This window comes from Caenorhabditis elegans, chromosome II (assembly GCF_000002985.6).
Source record: "Caenorhabditis elegans chromosome II".
Lineage (NCBI taxonomy): Eukaryota > Metazoa > Nematoda > Chromadorea > Rhabditida > Rhabditidae > Caenorhabditis > Caenorhabditis elegans.
Window position 1 is genome coordinate 5,103,258 of NC_003280.10, and position 17,319 is coordinate 5,120,576.

Genomic DNA, 17,319 nt, shown 5'->3' on the forward strand with positions numbered 1-17,319 from the left:
CCAACTTTTATGATCGGTTTGAATAAATGAGTCACAGTGTAAATCATCCGAAATCTACATCTTCATCATCGCCTACCATTCATTCATTTTCCAACAGTAAGATAGAAGAGATAGAGGAAAAAGATAGAAGATGATAGAAAAAATGGTAAAAGACAGAAAAAAAAAACGAAAAACTTGATTGAAAGAAGACGTCTTCTTGATTTCTTCAGACAGTCTCTTTCATTTCTAACACTCTCTTCATCACTTCCTATCTCTCTTTTTCTTCCTCTATTTTTTTCACTGATCTTATCGATTTCCTTCGCTAATTGTGGATAAATATTATTCTTTCCTGAATATCTAAGATTTTTCGATTCAGTTTTTCGTGAGAGCTAAAATTTTGAAACTTTTTAAAACTATCAGTTATACAGTTACTTTTTGAAGGAATTTGAAAATCAGAATACGGATTGAAAAAAGTTGTTTTTCAAATTCTTGAAACGTCTGAAAAATCTTATTTCGAGTTGATTTTAATTTATCTTGCTAAAAATCAAAAAACCGCACATAAAACACACTTCAAGTTGACTGATAATTCACTTTTCATAATTGTCACCTACAAATTCCTTTGACCCATTTAATAATCGTCTTTAAAATTTTTAATCAGTGCAATGACATCATTTTTTGTCATCTGAAAAGTTTAAGCAAAAAAATGAAGATGAAGTACTTCCACTGAAATTGAAATAAGCTAACTCCAGTATAATATAAATTTTATTCAGTTTTTTTATTTGAAGCTGAACAATTTTTCAATTATTTTTTCTCAGTTTTAATTTGCCTACTTCTGTGTATATTTTAAAAACCACATCACAAAATATGTTTTTTTTTTTCAGAAAAAAAACAGGACATCCTCCTGCTTCCCTCCACCCCCAACTCTCGTTTTTTCTCAATCTGATAACGTGAGAGAGAGAGGAGCCGAAAGGGAAAAAATGGTGATAAGACGTACTGTTGAAGCTTTATCGTCATCAACCCGTCATTTCTGAAAACGTATGCACCTTTTTTCCTATTTTCGACGTGCTTTGTGCGAATTAGCACGAAACATTCTTGAAATTTTCATATCAAAAACAAATATTTGATAACCTTGTAATTGACATGCCACACCTTTTTTCTGTTCATATAAAACTAAGGATTAGAGGGTACAAAATATAATTTTAAACTTCTTTTTTTTTCAAAATTAAAATGAGTGCGAGAACTACGCTCTATAGAGCACCTAATTATTATTCCACCAATATTATAGAGCACAAAACATATTCAATTTCTAAAAACACTGTCAATAAGGTAATAGTATTTTCCCACACAACATATTTATTCGTGGATTATGATAGAAATTGTTTAATTAAAAATCAATATTTCAGAGTAAAATGGCGGCTCCTGCAGAGTCACATGCTCGATTAGACGGTCGGTTTTGGTTAGAAGGAACACCGTATTTGGCAGAGGAAAATGTTGGAGCAGGTGCTTATGGTGTGGTTTGCAAAGCAATGGATACGGTATGTTCCTTTAAACTTTGAAAAACAATTAAAAACTTGTGAAAAATCAATTACAGAGAAATAAGAAACAAGTGGCAATCAAGAAAATCCCACGAGCCTTCACTGCACACACTTTGGCCAAACGATCATTGAGAGAAGTTCGAATTCTTCGTGAGCTGCTCCATGAGAACATCATCGCTGTGTTAGACATGTTCACTGCAGAGGGCGCTCATGGAAAGGACATTTATCTAGTTATGGATCTCATGGAAACTGATCTTCATCAGATTCTCCACTCAAGACAGACTCTCATGGAACAACATTTTCAATACTTTTTCTATCAATTACTTCGAGGATTGAAGGTAAATTTTTATGAATTAAAAACTGGAAATTAAGAAAAAAAAGCAAAACAGCCTCAGTAAATTGTGAACCATAATCCACACTATCCTTCAGAGTGGTGCATGGAAACTTTCCTCCTCGACTGCGAGCGGGTTGAACTAACGCACTCAATTCGTAGAGCGCGCACGCTAACCACTCGGCCACACATGTCAGAGAACCTGTGAGAAAAAAGGGTGTAGATGAAAAAGCGAGAGTATGAAGTGAAGAGATTGTGTAGCATAGCGCAGATGGCAGTTGCTGTGCAAAATAAAAGTTTACTTTCAGTACCTTCACTCTGCTGGAATTATTCATAGAGACTTAAAACCATCAAATCTACTTTTAAATGGAGATTGTCTACTGAGAATCGCCGATTTTGGCATGGCAAGAGCTTATGCTTCTGCGAGTACAGTAAGAGATGACGCTAATGTTGGAGGACATATGACAGTAAGCTAACTTCTTGAAATAATGACATTTCAATTAATTTTGTGCAGCAATATGTATCAACACGTTGGTATCGAGCTCCAGAGATTTTGTTTTCAATGGTAGAATATGACACAAAGTGAGTTTAAAATAATACCGTATTTCCTCTGATAGTATTGTACCACACTACTTCACTTTCAAAGGTAATATCTTGGTTCATTTTCAAGATATTAATAAATTCTTCACTACAAAACGGTAGAAAAAGAATTTACAAATATTTTGTTAGTTGACAGTTGTTGAATAAAACCAACGACAACAGAGATATAAGCCGTCAAAGTTCAACAATGGGTGAAATACTTATATTACGGGAACAATAAATCATGAGAATGCGTACTTGGTGCATTTTATTTGACGCGCGATATCTTTTAGCGAAAACTACAGAAAGAGCTTAAATATCTATTGTTATTTGAGTTCTTACTGTAGTTTTCACTTGTTCCCGTAATAGAGGAAAAAAATGTTCGAAAATAAAAATTCTAATTTGTAATTTAGAGTGGATTTGTGGTCAGCTGGATGTATATTTGCTGAAATGCTACTTCGACGTCAGCTATTCCCTGGAAAAGATTCCGTTTCACAGATAAAAATGATTGTTTATTATTTGGGAAGTCCAGAAGAAGAGGTTATCAATAGGATAACATCAGACCTTGTCAGAGATTCAATTGAAGCATGTGGTCGTAAAACTCCTCTTCCATTTTCTGCAATATTTCCGAAAGCTAGTCCAGAGGCGAGAAACATGGTTTCATATGTGAGTTATATAATGTTGAGTTATGGAAAATGAGAAATTTATATTCTAGCTATTGCAAATTTCTCCCTGGAAACGATATTCGGCAGATCAGATTCTACAACATCCGTTCATGGCTCAATACCATAATGATCAATACGAACCACTTTGCCCTCCACGGTAAAATTTTTATCTGGTTTCTTCTGAACATGGTGCATCAGGTTTCACCTGAAATCATACTTTTGCGCAAAAGGTGTGTACATTACAGTGCTCTTTAAAAGCTCACCTCTTTTTGCATTAAACAAAGAATCGCCGGGTTGACAACGAGTATCTTAATTTTGGCGCAAAATGGTAACGTTTCGCGCCTGGGTAATGTTTACATTGATTGATTCTTAATTTTCATGCTGGAACGATGCATTTTCAGAAGAAATTGAATTAACATTTTTAGAAAAAAGTTTGAAAAAATTCGGGAATTTATATTTTTTCAGTGTACAAGTGGATGTAGACGCGATTGAACGATTCGAGGGAGCTCAAGTGGTTGCTGGTCTCGACGAGGAGGCGAGAATATTTGAGATGCGACGTGGCACAAACTACGACACCAGGTTGGCTCAAAGAGACGCTTCTGCAACTGCTCTTCAAAAGAGGGCGCCTGACAATATGGGCGGATAGTTAACTTTTGTGTAAATGTAATGTTATTCTAACAAAATAAAGTTAACCTCTACATGTTCCTCAGTTCTTTCGAAAAACTGTGTCTGTCGTCATAATAACATTTTTTAAATTTATAAAAATAACAAAAAATAAAGAAATGCGAAAAACAGTCGCGAACAAGCAATATTCATTAGCCGGAAGGCCTGTTCAAGTCGAACTTTCAAACAAAAACACTTGAACTGTACGCAGGCCTGTCATCAGGCAGTAGATAAATGACATAACTATCCCAACCATTTGCGCTGAAAAAGTAAATCAGCCTTTTAATATTTGTTGCAAAATTGAAAAAAAATCATTAAAAAATTCAGAAAAATTATATAAATTTTCAATGGCATAAACTTCAGCTGCTCCTCAGCCTTCGAAGAGTCAAGCAATACATTGTTAGAAATATGTCTCCATTCTCACGTTCTAACATACATTTCTAGGCAAAAGAATTTCAAAATTGTCGTTAATTTTTGAAATATTTGTTGAATTTGGAAATATGCTGCATCAGCTGTACGCTTCCGCTATGCTTCTTCCCATTTCTGTTACCTTATCTGTTGTGATGTTTCTATTATTTCAAACAAAAGAACACGTTTTTTTTTCAGAAAAACACCCCCTCCATACCTTGACGATAAATCTAACCAAACGTTCGAACCGGATAAAGAAGGAAAAATGGGGCCAAGAGAGGATCCAACTGACTATTTGGGAGTGATACGACAATTTCAGAAAAGTTAGCATTTTGAGATGTTCGAAACATTTTTTAAATTATAACTTTTAGCCAGAGAGCAGAAGGATGATGATATATCAGATTCCGATGAGACACCAACTAGTCTTTCGTCGGCTGAAACAATTGATACAGTTCGAGAAGTTGAACTACATCGAAAATGTTCTGAGGAGAATTACTCATCGGATAGTGGAATGGAACCATCAACAAGTAATGCGAATTTGATTGTTCAGGAAATTTTTAAAAATGGAATTAATTGGCCATTGGATGTTACAAGTATTTCTAGTGCTCCACCTATGTAAGTTTTTGTTTTCTACTGAAAAAAACTGTAAATTTTTCAAAATGAGTATCCTTATACACTTGCTCCCAAGCAAGGCTCGACATTTTTATTTAAAAAAATATTTTTAAAGTCTAATGGAAATTTGGGAAATCTCTTGGAAAGTCAAAAAGATTCTGAATCTTAGGTTTCTTAGGTTTCGCGCATTATTTTGTGAGCCCATTTTTCAAGTAACTGGTCCAATTGAAATCAAAACATTTGGTTCACAAAATGATGTGTAAAATCTATAAAATTATATTGTTTTTTATTTTTAAAATTTGAAAGTTTCTTGAAATTTCAGACTGAATTTAATTTGAAGTTGATGTTTCAGAAAAATTTAATCGAAAACGAAATGTTTCTTTTGGAACAGCTTGACACAATTAAAAACTATTAGGATCTTTGTTAAAGAAGCTTTGAGAAGCTTGGATATAATAAATTCAATATTAAATCTAAAAACTAAAACCAAAATTGTTTAGGTTATCTGGCGGCATCCCTCCTTCAAAAAAATCGAAAAATCATCTGGATCGAAGAAACATCGACCGAATACGAGAAGGATACAGTGAGAAACGACGATTTATTCCGAAAATTCGAGACAAGCGAGCTAGTGTTAGATTTTACATTTTCTTCTGTTGGCCCCAAACAGTAAATTTTCAGAGTGATAGTTCATCAAAACTTGATGACAAAGATCGAATAGTGAGATTGCGAAAGTCTCGACAGGAGTTAAGGAAAACCAGTAAAGATGATGACCGTGGAGTGTGACAATGACAATTTATCTAGTATGTAATATTTTAATTCTTCTACTAATTCTTTTGATGATCAGTGATGAAATATGATAAACGGGTTATTTTTTGTTTGACTGATGGTTGCAGGGGTTCTGAATAAACAACTAGGAAAATATATGGAATTAAATAATGGAAAGGAATAATGCGCAAATTAAAAAAAAATCTCTCCCTTATGAATTTCCTCCTCAAAATACTGCAGATTTTTCCTAAACCGTTCCAAATTAACTTAAAAATTGTATTTTATTAAATAATTGTATTTTATTGCCGGCGACAAAATTTAAAAAAAAACTGAGGAATATGAATGGTTTTATTTAAAAAAATTTTTTTTCGAGGTCTGCAACAGGGCTGTGCGACAACCGGCAACCGAGTTTCATATTTAAACATAAAAATTTTTCAAATTTTAATTTCTAAATTAAATCAATCTGAATTAAAAATATGAATATGAATTCAATCTGAAATTGTGGTTATTTGTTGCTTCTGGAACTTTTTTGGACAGCATCATTTTTAAAGAAAAACCGAAACCCTTATTGCCCAACTCGATCGAAAACATTTTCAGGTTAAACAAATTTCCAAAAAGCTTCCAGAGCTCTACACCCAATTATAAAAGGTCTGAAGGACTTCATTTCAATTTCGTTTTTTTTTGAGAATACAAATTTCCAACTGGAGACCTTGACAAACAGAGAAAGAACGTCGGCACTAAAATATTTTCAGAAAAGTTTATGGGAAGAGCACAATATGCAATATTATATTTGTTTGTGATTCATTACATAACTGATCTGTCAATAGCATAAAAATAATAAACTCCTTCTCCTTTCTTTGTTGAGCAGCCACTTCAATTCTTAAACTGTAAATATTGAACGAAATATTATCAATTCTTCAACTGTGAATCTGTTTTTCTTAAATCTGATAAATATACATCTGTTACATTAAACATAAAGGAAGTTTTGATAAGAAACCATGTGCTGAGATGAAATTTTTATGATTTCTCGAATGCTTATGGACTGCAGAGGACGATGACTTGAATCATAGGCGGAATCATTCTTTAAAAAATTCTTCACCGGAAAACATTTGATAACATCACCAAAAGTACGCAGTGTCTGTCTCTCTTATCAGGACACGCCTCAATTTCCATAATAAAACCCACGGAGTTCTGACATAAACAAGCTGACAAGAAAGGTCAGAGAAGAAAAAAACAAATGTTGAAGACACGTTCAACTGTAACTCTTTACAGAGCTCCAGACTATTATTCAAAAAACGTATTCCTTGAAGAGCAAAGCGGATCGAAATCTTGCTCAAATGATTTATTTTGTCTGGAAGCAACTCAATATTTGGCCCAAGAAAACCTGGGAGCTGGGGCTTTTGGAGTAGTGTGCAGAGCAATCGATTCAGTAAGTTTCTTTGTTTAAAAAACATTTCAACAAAAAATCTGAAAGTGTCTCTGGAACTTATTTTTAATATTTTTTTTTGCTGCAAGTATAAAGATGTCAAAATTAACTGTTGAATCGTGTGAGACTCATCTTCAAAAAATTTAAGGTTTTCGGAGTAGGGTAGGCACGTCTGCCATCTGTGATTCCTTGTTAGTGTAGTGGATTCCAAGTCAGGACATTTTGATTACTTCGAAGAGAGTAATCATTTACATATACATTAATTACCGAACGAATTTAAATTATCTTCACCCTCGCGTCTGCAAATTGATAAAAAACCTTGAACACAGACTCCATATGATTTGAAAACTATTCCTGTTGTTTATTACTACAAAAACAAATTACAAAACGAAATTCAACCAATTTCTTTATCATTCTTTCAGTTTCAACACCTTTTTTATTGGAAAATAAATAAACATTGCGATGATCAACAGAAATATACAATTTTGCAGAAGCTCAACAAACAAGTAGCCATCAAAAAAATAACGCGAGTTTTCAAAAATCAATCAACTGCAAAATGTGCACTGCGAGAGATTCGGATAACTCGAGAACTTTCTCATGAAAATATAATTAATTCAACTGATGTTTTAATGAGAGAAAGTGGTTCGGGTCAGGATATTTATATAGTTATGGATCTTATGGAAACTGATCTTTTGAGTGTTTTGAAATCAAATCAGACATTGAACGAAAAACATTTTCAATACTTCTTTTATCAAATTCTCAAAGGCTTGAAGGTTTACTCACTCTAAATTCTCTTCGAAAACTTTAGAATTTGTTTCAGTATCTCCATTCCGCTGGAATTATTCATCGAGACTTGAAACCTGCGAATCTACTTTTAAATGAAGATTGCTCATTAAAAATTGCTGATTTTGGAATGTCAAGATCCGGTCCATCCACTAAAACGACACCGAATACTAGCCCAAATGCACACATTAGCGGCGACTTATCAGTAAGCGGAAGAATTCGAATGTTTTGAAATATTTATTATAATTTCAGCAATATGTGTCAACACTTTGGTACCGTGCACCAGAAATTCTTCTTTCGATGGGCGAGTATGATACTCAGTAAGTTGATAAAATGGAATAAATGTGAAACTCTGAAAAAAAGTCTAAATTATCTGAAAGCAACTTGGAGATTAGGAACTTGCATAAAAGCTTGAAAAATATCAAAAATATATATTCTTCCAAATGTTGAAGATTGACCAAAAACTTTGACTACAACTGGCAAATAATTTTTGTAATTTTTTATTGTTGTATTTGGAGATATTTTCTCTTAACCAAGGAAATATAAAATCGATATTTCCTTTGAATACTTTTCATTTCATTAACCACACTGTTTTAAAGAGTAGATATCTGGTCAGCCGGATGTATTCTGGCGGAAATGCTTCTCCTCCGTCCAATATTTACTGGAACAGATTCCTACTCTCAAATACAACTTCTCATTGAATATCTTGGAACTCCCGACGAACAAGTAATCAGAAGAATTAAATCACCATCAATCAGAGATTATATTTCTTCATTTGGCCCGAAAACTCCCCTTCCGTTTACGGCAATGTTCCCAAATGCCAGTATTGAAGCTAGAAATATTGTTTCAAAGGTCAGTTTCATATTAGAAATATCATATATTTCTGAAAACTTAGATGCTACAAATATCACCTTGGAAACGATTTTCGGCCGAACAACTTCTGGAGGAACCCTTTGTAAAGCACTGGCACACCGTCAAAAATGAGCCAAGCTGCCCAAATCAGTAAGTTGTAACGATTCAATAAAGTATCAATTCAAAATTTCAGCATTCGACAAAATCTGCTGGAAACTGCCAAATATGAAGGTGATGTTATCATAAAAGGTCTTCAAGAAGAAGTCAGGATATTTGAGAAGAAACAAAAAGTTTATCCGAGTGAGGGATCGAAAGTTACACACAAAAATTCATTGAAACAAGTATTTGGAAAAATACTCTTTAAGAATAATAAAATCTAAATTGTGGAAAAAAAAACTTTCAATTTCAACTTCTCAAAAATAAATCGTATTGCGATAAAAAACTATCAAGATTTTGAATTGTATAATACAAGTTTTTTCTACAGAGGTAGAAAATTTGGAACAGCGGTTCATGTTGCTGGCTTAAAATTCAATTCATCCTGTGATGAAAATGATGTTTAAAAATGAAAATTCCCTTAAGATCAGTTAACTTCACGGACGGGTTCGAAATTGCAGGTTTTTTTGGGATTTAAGCCCTAATTCAGATCAACAAGTTTCCGAAAATTTTGAAGCTCCAACTAATTCAAATTAGCTAATTTCATTGAAATATGCAAGGTCTATCGAGGAAAACAGACAATAAGAATATTTAATTAAAAAAAAAAACATCAGAAAATAATATTTAGTATTTTACTTTGCAATAACCTTTTGATGCGGTTTACACGTGAATCTAAAACATGAAAAATAATCAATAAATATTGAAACAGAACGGAAAAAGACAATTTCAATCATTACTTAACTACTTGGCAATTCAAGATTGACGATATTCCAATGGGTCGTTGTGAACAAGACAGTGAGTTTTTTATTCGTTATTATTTTGGTGAATAAAATTTCAATTTTCAGAGAAAAATGCAGAGGACAATTCTGAAGTCGGATCATACAATTGTCCATCAAACCGGGATCACCGGGATTCATCGCGCCGAGCCCAGTAAGTTCTGAGACTCGAATGGCCGGCATAACTACTGCTAGCCTACCGAAATAAGGGAAATTTAACAAAGCTGTTTTATGCAACATGCCCTTAATTTATTGGCAAAGAATGTTCAATATATCGATGAATTTTCAGTCACCCAAACGAGATCTACGTGTCACCGACAGTCATGATGGTTATGCGTCATTCGGAGCGAGTCGATGACTGCTGTCCAGGATGGATTGAAAAGTGCAACAAAGAGGGAAAATACGAGCCATTCGATCTGAACATGCCAACACGCCTTCCAATTCAACGTCCACTCAAGGATTACACTCGTGACACTTGTATCACTAGAAGTGGGGCTGTTCTTGCTCAAATGATTGGTAGAGGTCTTCTGATGACTGACAACACACCAGGTGAGCTCACACACATTTGGCATAATGCCACACTAAGCCCAGTGGATTCATCGCAATCGAGCTTCTGTCACAATACGCGCGTCACGAGGTGTGCGATTCTTTCGACGCCCAAAATGCTAATTCTGCAATGTTCCGAATGAATCAAACACAAATTAAATACATTTATCAGATGATAATCAACTGAACCTTTTTTTCAGATGTAATCTACTGCTCCCCATCACTTCGTTGCATTCAAACTGCCACTTGGGTCCGTGAAATGTCGGGAAGTAAAGCATTGCTTCGTGTTGAACCTGGACTTTTCGAGAACTTCCATTATCCACACGGAGTTCCACGATTCATCAGCCAACTTCAACGACACGTGTTCCCAGTGGACAAGACGTTCCGCCCGTTCCTTTCTTTGGAGACAGTCGTTGGAAAACAAGAGACAAATGACGAGTATAATGCAAGGATCCAATTGATTTTGAATGCAATTGCGGATCAATCGGAAGTTTCAACTGTCGAGAAAGAACTGAAAGTTCTCGTGGTGGCTCACGCTTCTACAGTTGATATGGCTGTTGGATTGCTCAGAGAAGTGCCGAGAAAAATTAGAGAAGAGGAATTGGATAATATTGCAATTCCTGTCCCATACTGCTCTCTCGCATATCTCAAAAAGGTACGTGACGGATGAAAAGCTTCTAGGATAAAGTTATAATTTTAGAAATGCAACTACTGGGTTCCAGCGGCTCATCAAGTTCCATCGGTGACCTACGAGTTCTTAACTACCAAGTACAATCACTACTTTGTCCATAGAACTTGAATACTTATAATAAAGACTTTGGCATACAGATTTCTATTTACAATTTTACGAAAATATTGTAGTTATAATCTTAAATAGTGATAAAGTGACAGTTAAACAACATTGGTTTTTTTCCAAGATCTCGCGACTATTAATGCTATAAGAGTCGTCCCAGCTTTGGGGAAGTTGGAAACGAGGATGCGAAGGACAATATATAAAATAGGACAGGTTTTTGTTGGACAGGTTGGACAGGTTGTGTACATGTTTTTATTTAAATTATTGACCGTTTGGGATTGGGCTACAAAAATTACCAAGGTAGCAGAATTATATTAGTTAAGTGAGAGAATTGCTGGAATACTTTGCAAGAACTGCTAAACATGCCAATGAAAATTATGAAATGTTTATTGTAAAATTGTAAAGTTCATGAAATATCGTTATCTACTTTTTACAAACGAAGGCAGTTCCATCTTCCTTCCTCCCTTCATCTCGTATCCGGAATCTCTAGCAATTTTTGAATCTGAAAATAGACTGATAAATGATAAGTTTTAAGGGTTATGACAATAGTTGCCACCTGAAGACATACAGTGACATTCAAACTCTGCCTAAAATTTCTTCTCAAAAAAGGAAGTTCTCTCAAACATTCTGGAACTACAACTGCTTCTATCAAATTCTCAGGACCTGATACGAGAAAATTCTGATTCTTAGTCAAATTGTTAAACGAAAAATCACGAGTTCTTTGATACTGAAACACTTGGTGTCTTTGCAACATATGATCTCATACTGAGGGATTGAGATCCCTGGAAGACCATATATTCTTTCAATTTTAAAAACCAACAGGCAATGAACGAACAAAGCTTTATTCAGCGAGCAACTTTCGATAAGAGATAGAAGTTCTCGGCAAATCGCTCCAACTTTACTTAATCTTAAGAGTATAAAAAACAGAAACACAAAGCTGCTAGAAAAACTTTATTGTATAAAAGCTCAGTTCACAGATTCCTATGGGTTGTACTCAATTGGGAGGTTCTTGCGACGAACCATACCGTCTCCTTGGAACCATTCCCGACGGAACTGCTTGGCAGCGCCATCAGGGGTGTTGGTCCACTCAACAGTAATACGGTCGTTGTTTGTGTCTTCTTGTCCGAAGGCGAAGGCATCGCAGGAAACGGCCAGAAGAACAGCTTCCTTTGGGTCGAGGACTCCACATGGTGGATCAACTCCAAGTCTCTTCATATTGGTGGTCTTGATACCGTATCCAATACGGCGAGCCGAGGAGTTAATCACCTTGATGTGATACGTGTGCTTGTATACTGATCATATGGTGCATTGAAGACGATCTTCGTATCCGGCTGGGTCTGGATGTCTCCTGGTGGGACGGATTGGGCCATGGCGATTTCTCGATGGAGTTAATGTAAACTCTATGAAGAATTTATGAATTCTATCAACTTATATAATGAAGCTTTTATCAGCCACGTAGATCTTTAACCTTTGGTTCGGCGTTTTTATTTAATTGATTATTTATTTTTGATATTTGACAAAAACATTTAAACATGAACACGTTTTTTCTGAAATTAAATTCGGGTTATTTTTGGAATGATTCAGAAGTTTGGTAATTCGCTCTAATAATTATCGATTTTCAAATAAATTATATTAATCCTTGTACGTGTTCACTTGCAAAATGAAAATAGCACGAGACAATTTCCCACTGAAAACACATACTGTCCAACATTGTCTTCATTTCCCTCCTCCCCCCCTCTCTAGCTCTCCATTTCACACGAAATTAGTTGAAATCAAGATGGAGTTGGATGGGTCAAAAGAAGACATTCCATGACATACAATCATCTACATACAAACATCTTCTTACTCTCTATTTTATTGCTCTCTCACATCAATCATAAAATGTAAATTTGCATTCCCACTCAATTATCAAATGAATACAAGCAGAGAACGTGATTTATGTGTCACTCCTAAACTTATTGCAGATCTTCATGATTATGTATCTTTTCATCGGTACGTTAATGAAAAAATTATAGTTTTGAAATATACGGTTTCTGCAGAATGAATGTATTCCTCGGAGCCATTTGTTTTGCACTCAATATTGTTCTTTTCGCAGTTTTTCTATCGTCGCCAACACTACGGAAAAAACACAGAAACAGGGTAAATTTTAATGTCCAAGTTGCACGAGAAAAGCTATCCAATAAAAAGCAAATGAGAATTTCTGAAAGAAAATCTTTTTGGCAGAATTGATAAAAAAATAATTTTAAATCACCGAAAACCGAAAAATCACTTTTCTGTAAATCCACAAACAATTAATATATAAGGTGTTAAAGTTAGGCATTCCGAAGGACATCGGGAGCAGTTCCTTCGACGCCAGTTTTCAGACAGTTTTTGAAATTTTGTTAAAATTATTCAATAAAAATAAACGTTATTTCCAAACTAATCAAATATTGTTCTATATTTATACATCTAATTTTATTTGAAAAGTTGAGTTATCACAAAGGAATAGGCATTTTTGTAGACATGCCGTAGAGGTTAGCCGTTTAATTTGCCGCCCGTTAAAAAATGAAATTTAATACAGATTTAGAACAAAATCTCAAAACTCCAACAATTTTGAAAACAAAATCTTACAAAAAACCTCCAAAAAAGCAAAAAGCGTTGAAACTAGTGATCTGCAAGTGATCTACGACTTCAAGAAAATGCAGCTGAAACAAATTCCAGATTTTAATGATTCTTGGTTTGGCTGACACATTCAATACTCTCGCAATTTTGTTTATGGGAAAGAATCGTGTCGAATTGTACACAGAAGTCATCCAAACTGAAGAACTTCCTATAAGAACCGCCTGGCAATGTGCTCTGGAACCATGGCTCATTTTGAGAGGAATTGGTAAAGGTTTTTATTTTATTTTTGCTTTTTATTTTATCATTCTCCAGGAGACATCTGGCCTCCAGTTGTGCAAATGGTGATTGGAATACAAAGAGCTCTTGCAGTTTTTGCTCCAATTTGGTTTCATAAAAATGGCAGGAATAGGTTTGAAAATAATGACATAGCAGTGGGAATAAAATTTTTAAGATCAAGTTTTCTGTTTGCATCTACTCTTGTCATCCTACTTCCGACTTTACTAATTGGCTTTGTGATTGCATATCGAAAAAGGAATGTGAAGGTAATTTTTGTGAAGCTTTTAAAAATTAAATCAAATGAATTTTATAAATTACTAGAAAACTAAACTTTTTAGTCATATTACGAGATTTAAAATGCTTTCGATAATTTTACTGGAAGTGTTTTTCTGACTATTTTTTAAATTTTAAAAGTACCTGTTCAAATAATTACAAGAAAACATTAAACTACTTTTGATAATTAGAAGTTCTTTAAATTTCCTCACTTCCAGGTTCTTTATTATTGTGGTCGAAAAGCAGCGTTTGGAAATGACTATGCCACATTTATTTACATTTGTAATATATCCGGATATTTATTCAGTTTTCTTATTAATTGTATCACCATGATAAAAGCATCATCGACGATAAACAAGTGAGTTATACCTTGTTGCCCAAGTTTGGCACAAAAATATGAATTTGGTTGTGAAGTTGGCAGAGCTAGAGCAAAGTCTTGGGAATAAGTTCTGAATAAATCTAAAAATAAAATCATTTGATGTTTCGTTTTTTGAGTAATTTGTACAAAATTGCAGATTTTAAATTATTTATCATTGATGAAAAATTTGGGATTGAAACATAAAAATTTTTATGTTGCAAAATTAAAGCCTACAAAAACTAATCAATACATTAATTTTAGGCTTGTTCGCCGACAAATCATAAATGTCCGATACAGTCTAGTAATTTCCTTTATTTCATTTGTTCTTGTCTCAATTCCAAACGCAATATCAATTTTATCAGTTCACTTTGAAGAGGTACTTTCAACTTTCAAGATTCTGCAATACATCATATTCTTAAGGTTGTCAGCTTCATCTCAAAACCATCCACTTACTTCACTTGCGTCAACTCAGGCATTAACATCTTTGTCTACTTGTCGCTGAATGCCGAGTTTCGGCATCAGTTTAAGTATTTATTCTGCAACAAGAAACGGGTTGTCACTTATGGAGAAGCTGAAAAAGCATCGAAAGGATCGAAGACAAGGCATCATGTTGATTTAGTTGTTCATTCTGTTCATTCTTTGGCTTGAAATTCAAACATTTTGTGGTGAAAATGATTTTTAAAAATAAAAAATTTCTTTAAAAGCAGTTGGAATTACAGACAGCCATTCTGAAATTAAGAGATCTCTGAGAACATTTTCGCAAAAAAATGCAAAAATTTCTAGAACGATGTTAAAACTGGGAGCTAGGAAGCTAGACACTTACAACGACACAGAATCCATTTTGGATGCTGCAAAAACTTTTCGCCTGATCCGAGACGTGCTTTTTCTCCAAAAGCTGCATAAAAAAAACCTCCGCCTAAATGATATGTATATAGGCTGGGGTAGGCATGAAGCCCAGCAGGAATTACATTGGCGGGGAACTGTCTCCTCTCACCTGTTTTTGTGTTTTTCAGATTTTTCTTTACAAAATAAATGTTAAGATTTTTCAAAAAACCGGAACCCGGATGGTTTTTTTGGATACCCATATTCAAATGTATTCCATTTATTATGTAAAAATGTTTGTTTGCCAGGTTTTTTGATCTCAAAATCTTTGATCAACTCTCAAATTCCCATTTCATTTCGGTTGCAATATGGCATCAATTGTTTTTGGTACATTCTAATAGTACACGAAACGGAATTGAATCGAAAAATGACCGAATAATCGAGTTGGTCTTGCACTTAAACCCAATGAATATTGTATGAATTGTCCCAGTACACATCAAGAGACCTCACTCTCTAATCGAAAACTAGGGGAATGTATACACGGAAGAGTTGCGTCACGCCTCGCCGAGCTTTTGGAGGTCCTAGAAATCCGAGAATAATTGCCAGTTATTGTCTGTGTGCTCCTGATGGAGAGCAGCAGGAGCAAGAACAAAAAAAGAAAGAAAAGAACAAGTTCAAGAGCCTCGTTAGTTCCTCTTTTTGTTTTTGTTTCCATTAAGATTCATCACGAAAAGCTGTCGATGTGGGTGATAATGGGTAAAAGTAGGTGATAATGTAGGTGAGAACGAGCAAAAATGTGAAAGCTTTCTTATTTTGCTGCTTCTGACAGAAATCTAGAATCACTTTTACAAATGGTACTCGGTCACATTTTTAAATTTTTTCCGGAATTTATTCAAAAATCAAGTTTGCGTAAGCTCAAATCAGTCAAAACTAATTGTTTCCGTGCCAAATTTTTAAAATTCTGCAATTTTATGTTTAAAAAAATATTTGCACAAAATTGCAACGCCACTAAATTTATTTTCCATAGCAAAGGGCGCCGTCCAATTAACAAAATTGAAGCAAAAAATGGTTGTTTTCCATTTATTAAACTATTTGGCCACCATTTTCAAAATTGCATAAATTGTAAAAATTATTTTGAAATACAATATAGAAAAATATTTGATCTAATTGAAAATAACTTTTTCATTTTTTATCCTTTTCCCAAAATGTTTATCTTCCCTCAAATTTGAAATTCCAATTTTCGTTCATCTACCACTCATGGAAACTCATGAAAACATCAACCAAATTAATTAACATTTTCGCCCAAAATTTGTTCAACATTTTCCATGTGATGCTGCTAATTGAAATGCAAAGAAACAAAACGGAGTGATCATCATCATCATCGTCAGCATCAAAAAGTAGAAAAATATGCTCACTGATGAGATATGAACAGTTGCGGTTGATGTGGCTGGTGGGAGATGAGAAAAGTGGAAAAAAGAGTACATTCATTCTATCCGTTTCAAAAAATGATATCTACTTTTTGTTCAAAACTTCTCAGTCTTTGGTGTTGGTAGAAAAACGATCAAGTGGAAAAGTGGTAAAAGCGTTTTCATGAAACTTCAATGTAGCGCTCCAGTTTTATTGCTATTACTTGTTGGAGTTTAGACTACTGAAAAATTGTTAAAATAAACGTACAGTTTTCATTATTTATTGCTCTTGATTTTGAATATTGATGATTGTTAGGAATCCCAGTTATTGCCAAAATTGGCCACACCTCTCGAGCATCACTGATTGGTCGGCGGGTGCTCCCGAATTAAAATATTTTTGATATTATTAAAAATATTTTTCGTTTTGATTTCAAGCTTCTTTCAAAAAAATATAACTCGATTTTGGACAAGATGTTGCCTCTAAAAGTTTGGTGTACTTTAGAGGTAGACAACTGTCGTTAACAAGTTTTGAGTGTTCATTTTGAGAACTTAACTTAGAAATTTTTGTTGAACTTTTATTTGATTTTTTCATACTTCCAACCTATTTTGATCTTCTGTTTCTCAATTAAAAACGTCACACAAAAATTAGCGAACAACTCAATTTAAAAACACAACTAAATTAGCCAGACTAAAACTTAAACCTTTCTTTTTTCCGAGTTC

General features: G+C 34.2%; 6 protein-coding genes and 3 non-coding genes across 11 annotated transcripts; 6 read left to right on the forward strand and 3 right to left on the reverse strand.

Moving 5' to 3' along the window:
* Positions 1 to 83: 83 nt before the first annotated feature.
* C04G6.11 (uncharacterized protein) lies at positions 84 to 577 on the reverse strand (the record flags this gene model as incomplete). Its single annotated transcript, NM_062544.1, has 3 exons — positions 84 to 368; positions 412 to 477; positions 533 to 577. 3 exons carry the CDS (start codon positions 575 to 577, stop codon positions 84 to 86), a joined length of 396 nt encoding a protein of 131 aa, NP_494945.1.
* Positions 578 to 860: 283 nt separating this feature from the next.
* mpk-2 (Mitogen-activated protein kinase) lies at positions 861 to 5,644 on the forward strand (the record flags this gene model as incomplete). 3 transcript variants are annotated; one of them, NM_001026742.5, is made up of 12 exons in its annotated part: positions 861 to 1,014; positions 1,383 to 1,514; positions 1,571 to 1,852; positions 2,154 to 2,312; positions 2,360 to 2,427; positions 2,838 to 3,090; positions 3,140 to 3,246; positions 3,555 to 3,668; positions 4,359 to 4,483; positions 4,532 to 4,775; positions 5,270 to 5,399; positions 5,448 to 5,642. In NM_001026742.5, 11 exons carry the CDS (start codon positions 1,389 to 1,391, stop codon positions 5,550 to 5,552), a joined length of 1,713 nt encoding a protein of 570 aa, NP_001021913.1. In that variant the 3' UTR covers positions 5,553 to 5,642. The 3 variants fall into 3 exon arrangements, with proteins under 3 accessions (NP_001021913.1, NP_494947.2, NP_494946.2); NM_062545.9 differs by lacking the exon at positions 861 to 1,014 and adding an exon at positions 1,207 to 1,305 and having other exon boundaries at positions 5,448 to 5,644; NM_062546.8 differs by lacking the exons at positions 861 to 1,014; positions 4,359 to 4,483; positions 4,532 to 4,775; positions 5,270 to 5,399; positions 5,448 to 5,642 and adding an exon at positions 1,184 to 1,305 and having other exon boundaries at positions 3,555 to 3,798.
* On the reverse strand, positions 1,900 to 1,974 carry C04G6.12. The gene has a single exon (NR_003398.1). It is a non-coding gene; the product is annotated as a small nucleolar RNA C04G6.12 (small nucleolar RNA).
* Positions 5,645 to 6,754: 1,110 nt separating the features above from the next.
* Positions 6,755 to 8,986, forward strand: F09C12.2 (Mitogen-activated protein kinase). Its single transcript, NM_182269.2, has 7 exons — positions 6,755 to 6,963; positions 7,452 to 7,733; positions 7,781 to 7,948; positions 7,996 to 8,063; positions 8,343 to 8,595; positions 8,639 to 8,745; positions 8,789 to 8,986. Exons 1-7 carry the CDS (start codon positions 6,772 to 6,774, stop codon positions 8,973 to 8,975), a joined length of 1,257 nt encoding a protein of 418 aa, NP_872069.1. The 5' UTR covers positions 6,755 to 6,771; the 3' UTR covers positions 8,976 to 8,986.
* Positions 8,987 to 9,124: 138 nt separating this feature from the next.
* Positions 9,125 to 10,896, forward strand: F09C12.8 (Protein UBASH3A homolog). The gene is made up of 6 exons (NM_062547.5): positions 9,125 to 9,265; positions 9,450 to 9,543; positions 9,594 to 9,678; positions 9,814 to 10,073; positions 10,271 to 10,725; positions 10,771 to 10,896. Exons 2-6 carry the CDS (start codon positions 9,522 to 9,524, stop codon positions 10,867 to 10,869), a joined length of 921 nt encoding a protein of 306 aa, NP_494948.2. The 5' UTR covers positions 9,125 to 9,265; positions 9,450 to 9,521; the 3' UTR covers positions 10,870 to 10,896.
* 21ur-15200 lies at positions 9,515 to 9,535 on the forward strand. Its single transcript, NR_051033.1, has one exon.
* On the forward strand, positions 9,518 to 9,538 carry 21ur-15067. The gene has a single exon (NR_051034.1).
* Positions 10,897 to 11,844: 948 nt separating the features above from the next.
* msp-74 (MSP domain-containing protein) lies at positions 11,845 to 12,078 on the reverse strand (the record flags this gene model as incomplete). Its single annotated transcript, NM_062548.3, has 1 exon — positions 11,845 to 12,078. One exon carries the CDS (start codon positions 12,076 to 12,078, stop codon positions 11,845 to 11,847), a length of 234 nt encoding a protein of 77 aa, NP_494949.1.
* Positions 12,079 to 12,775: 697 nt separating this feature from the next.
* On the forward strand, positions 12,776 to 15,068 carry srsy-1 (G-protein coupled receptors family 1 profile domain-containing protein; the record flags this gene model as incomplete). The annotated part of the gene is made up of 8 exons (NM_062549.4): positions 12,776 to 12,855; positions 12,903 to 13,002; positions 13,564 to 13,729; positions 13,777 to 13,873; positions 13,916 to 14,006; positions 14,232 to 14,371; positions 14,633 to 14,747; positions 14,792 to 15,068. The coding sequence occupies 8 exons, from the start codon at positions 12,776 to 12,778 to the stop codon at positions 15,017 to 15,019; spliced, it is 1,017 nt and encodes a 338-aa protein (NP_494950.3). The 3' UTR covers positions 15,020 to 15,068.
* Between the last annotated feature and the right edge of the window lie 2,251 nt (positions 15,069 to 17,319).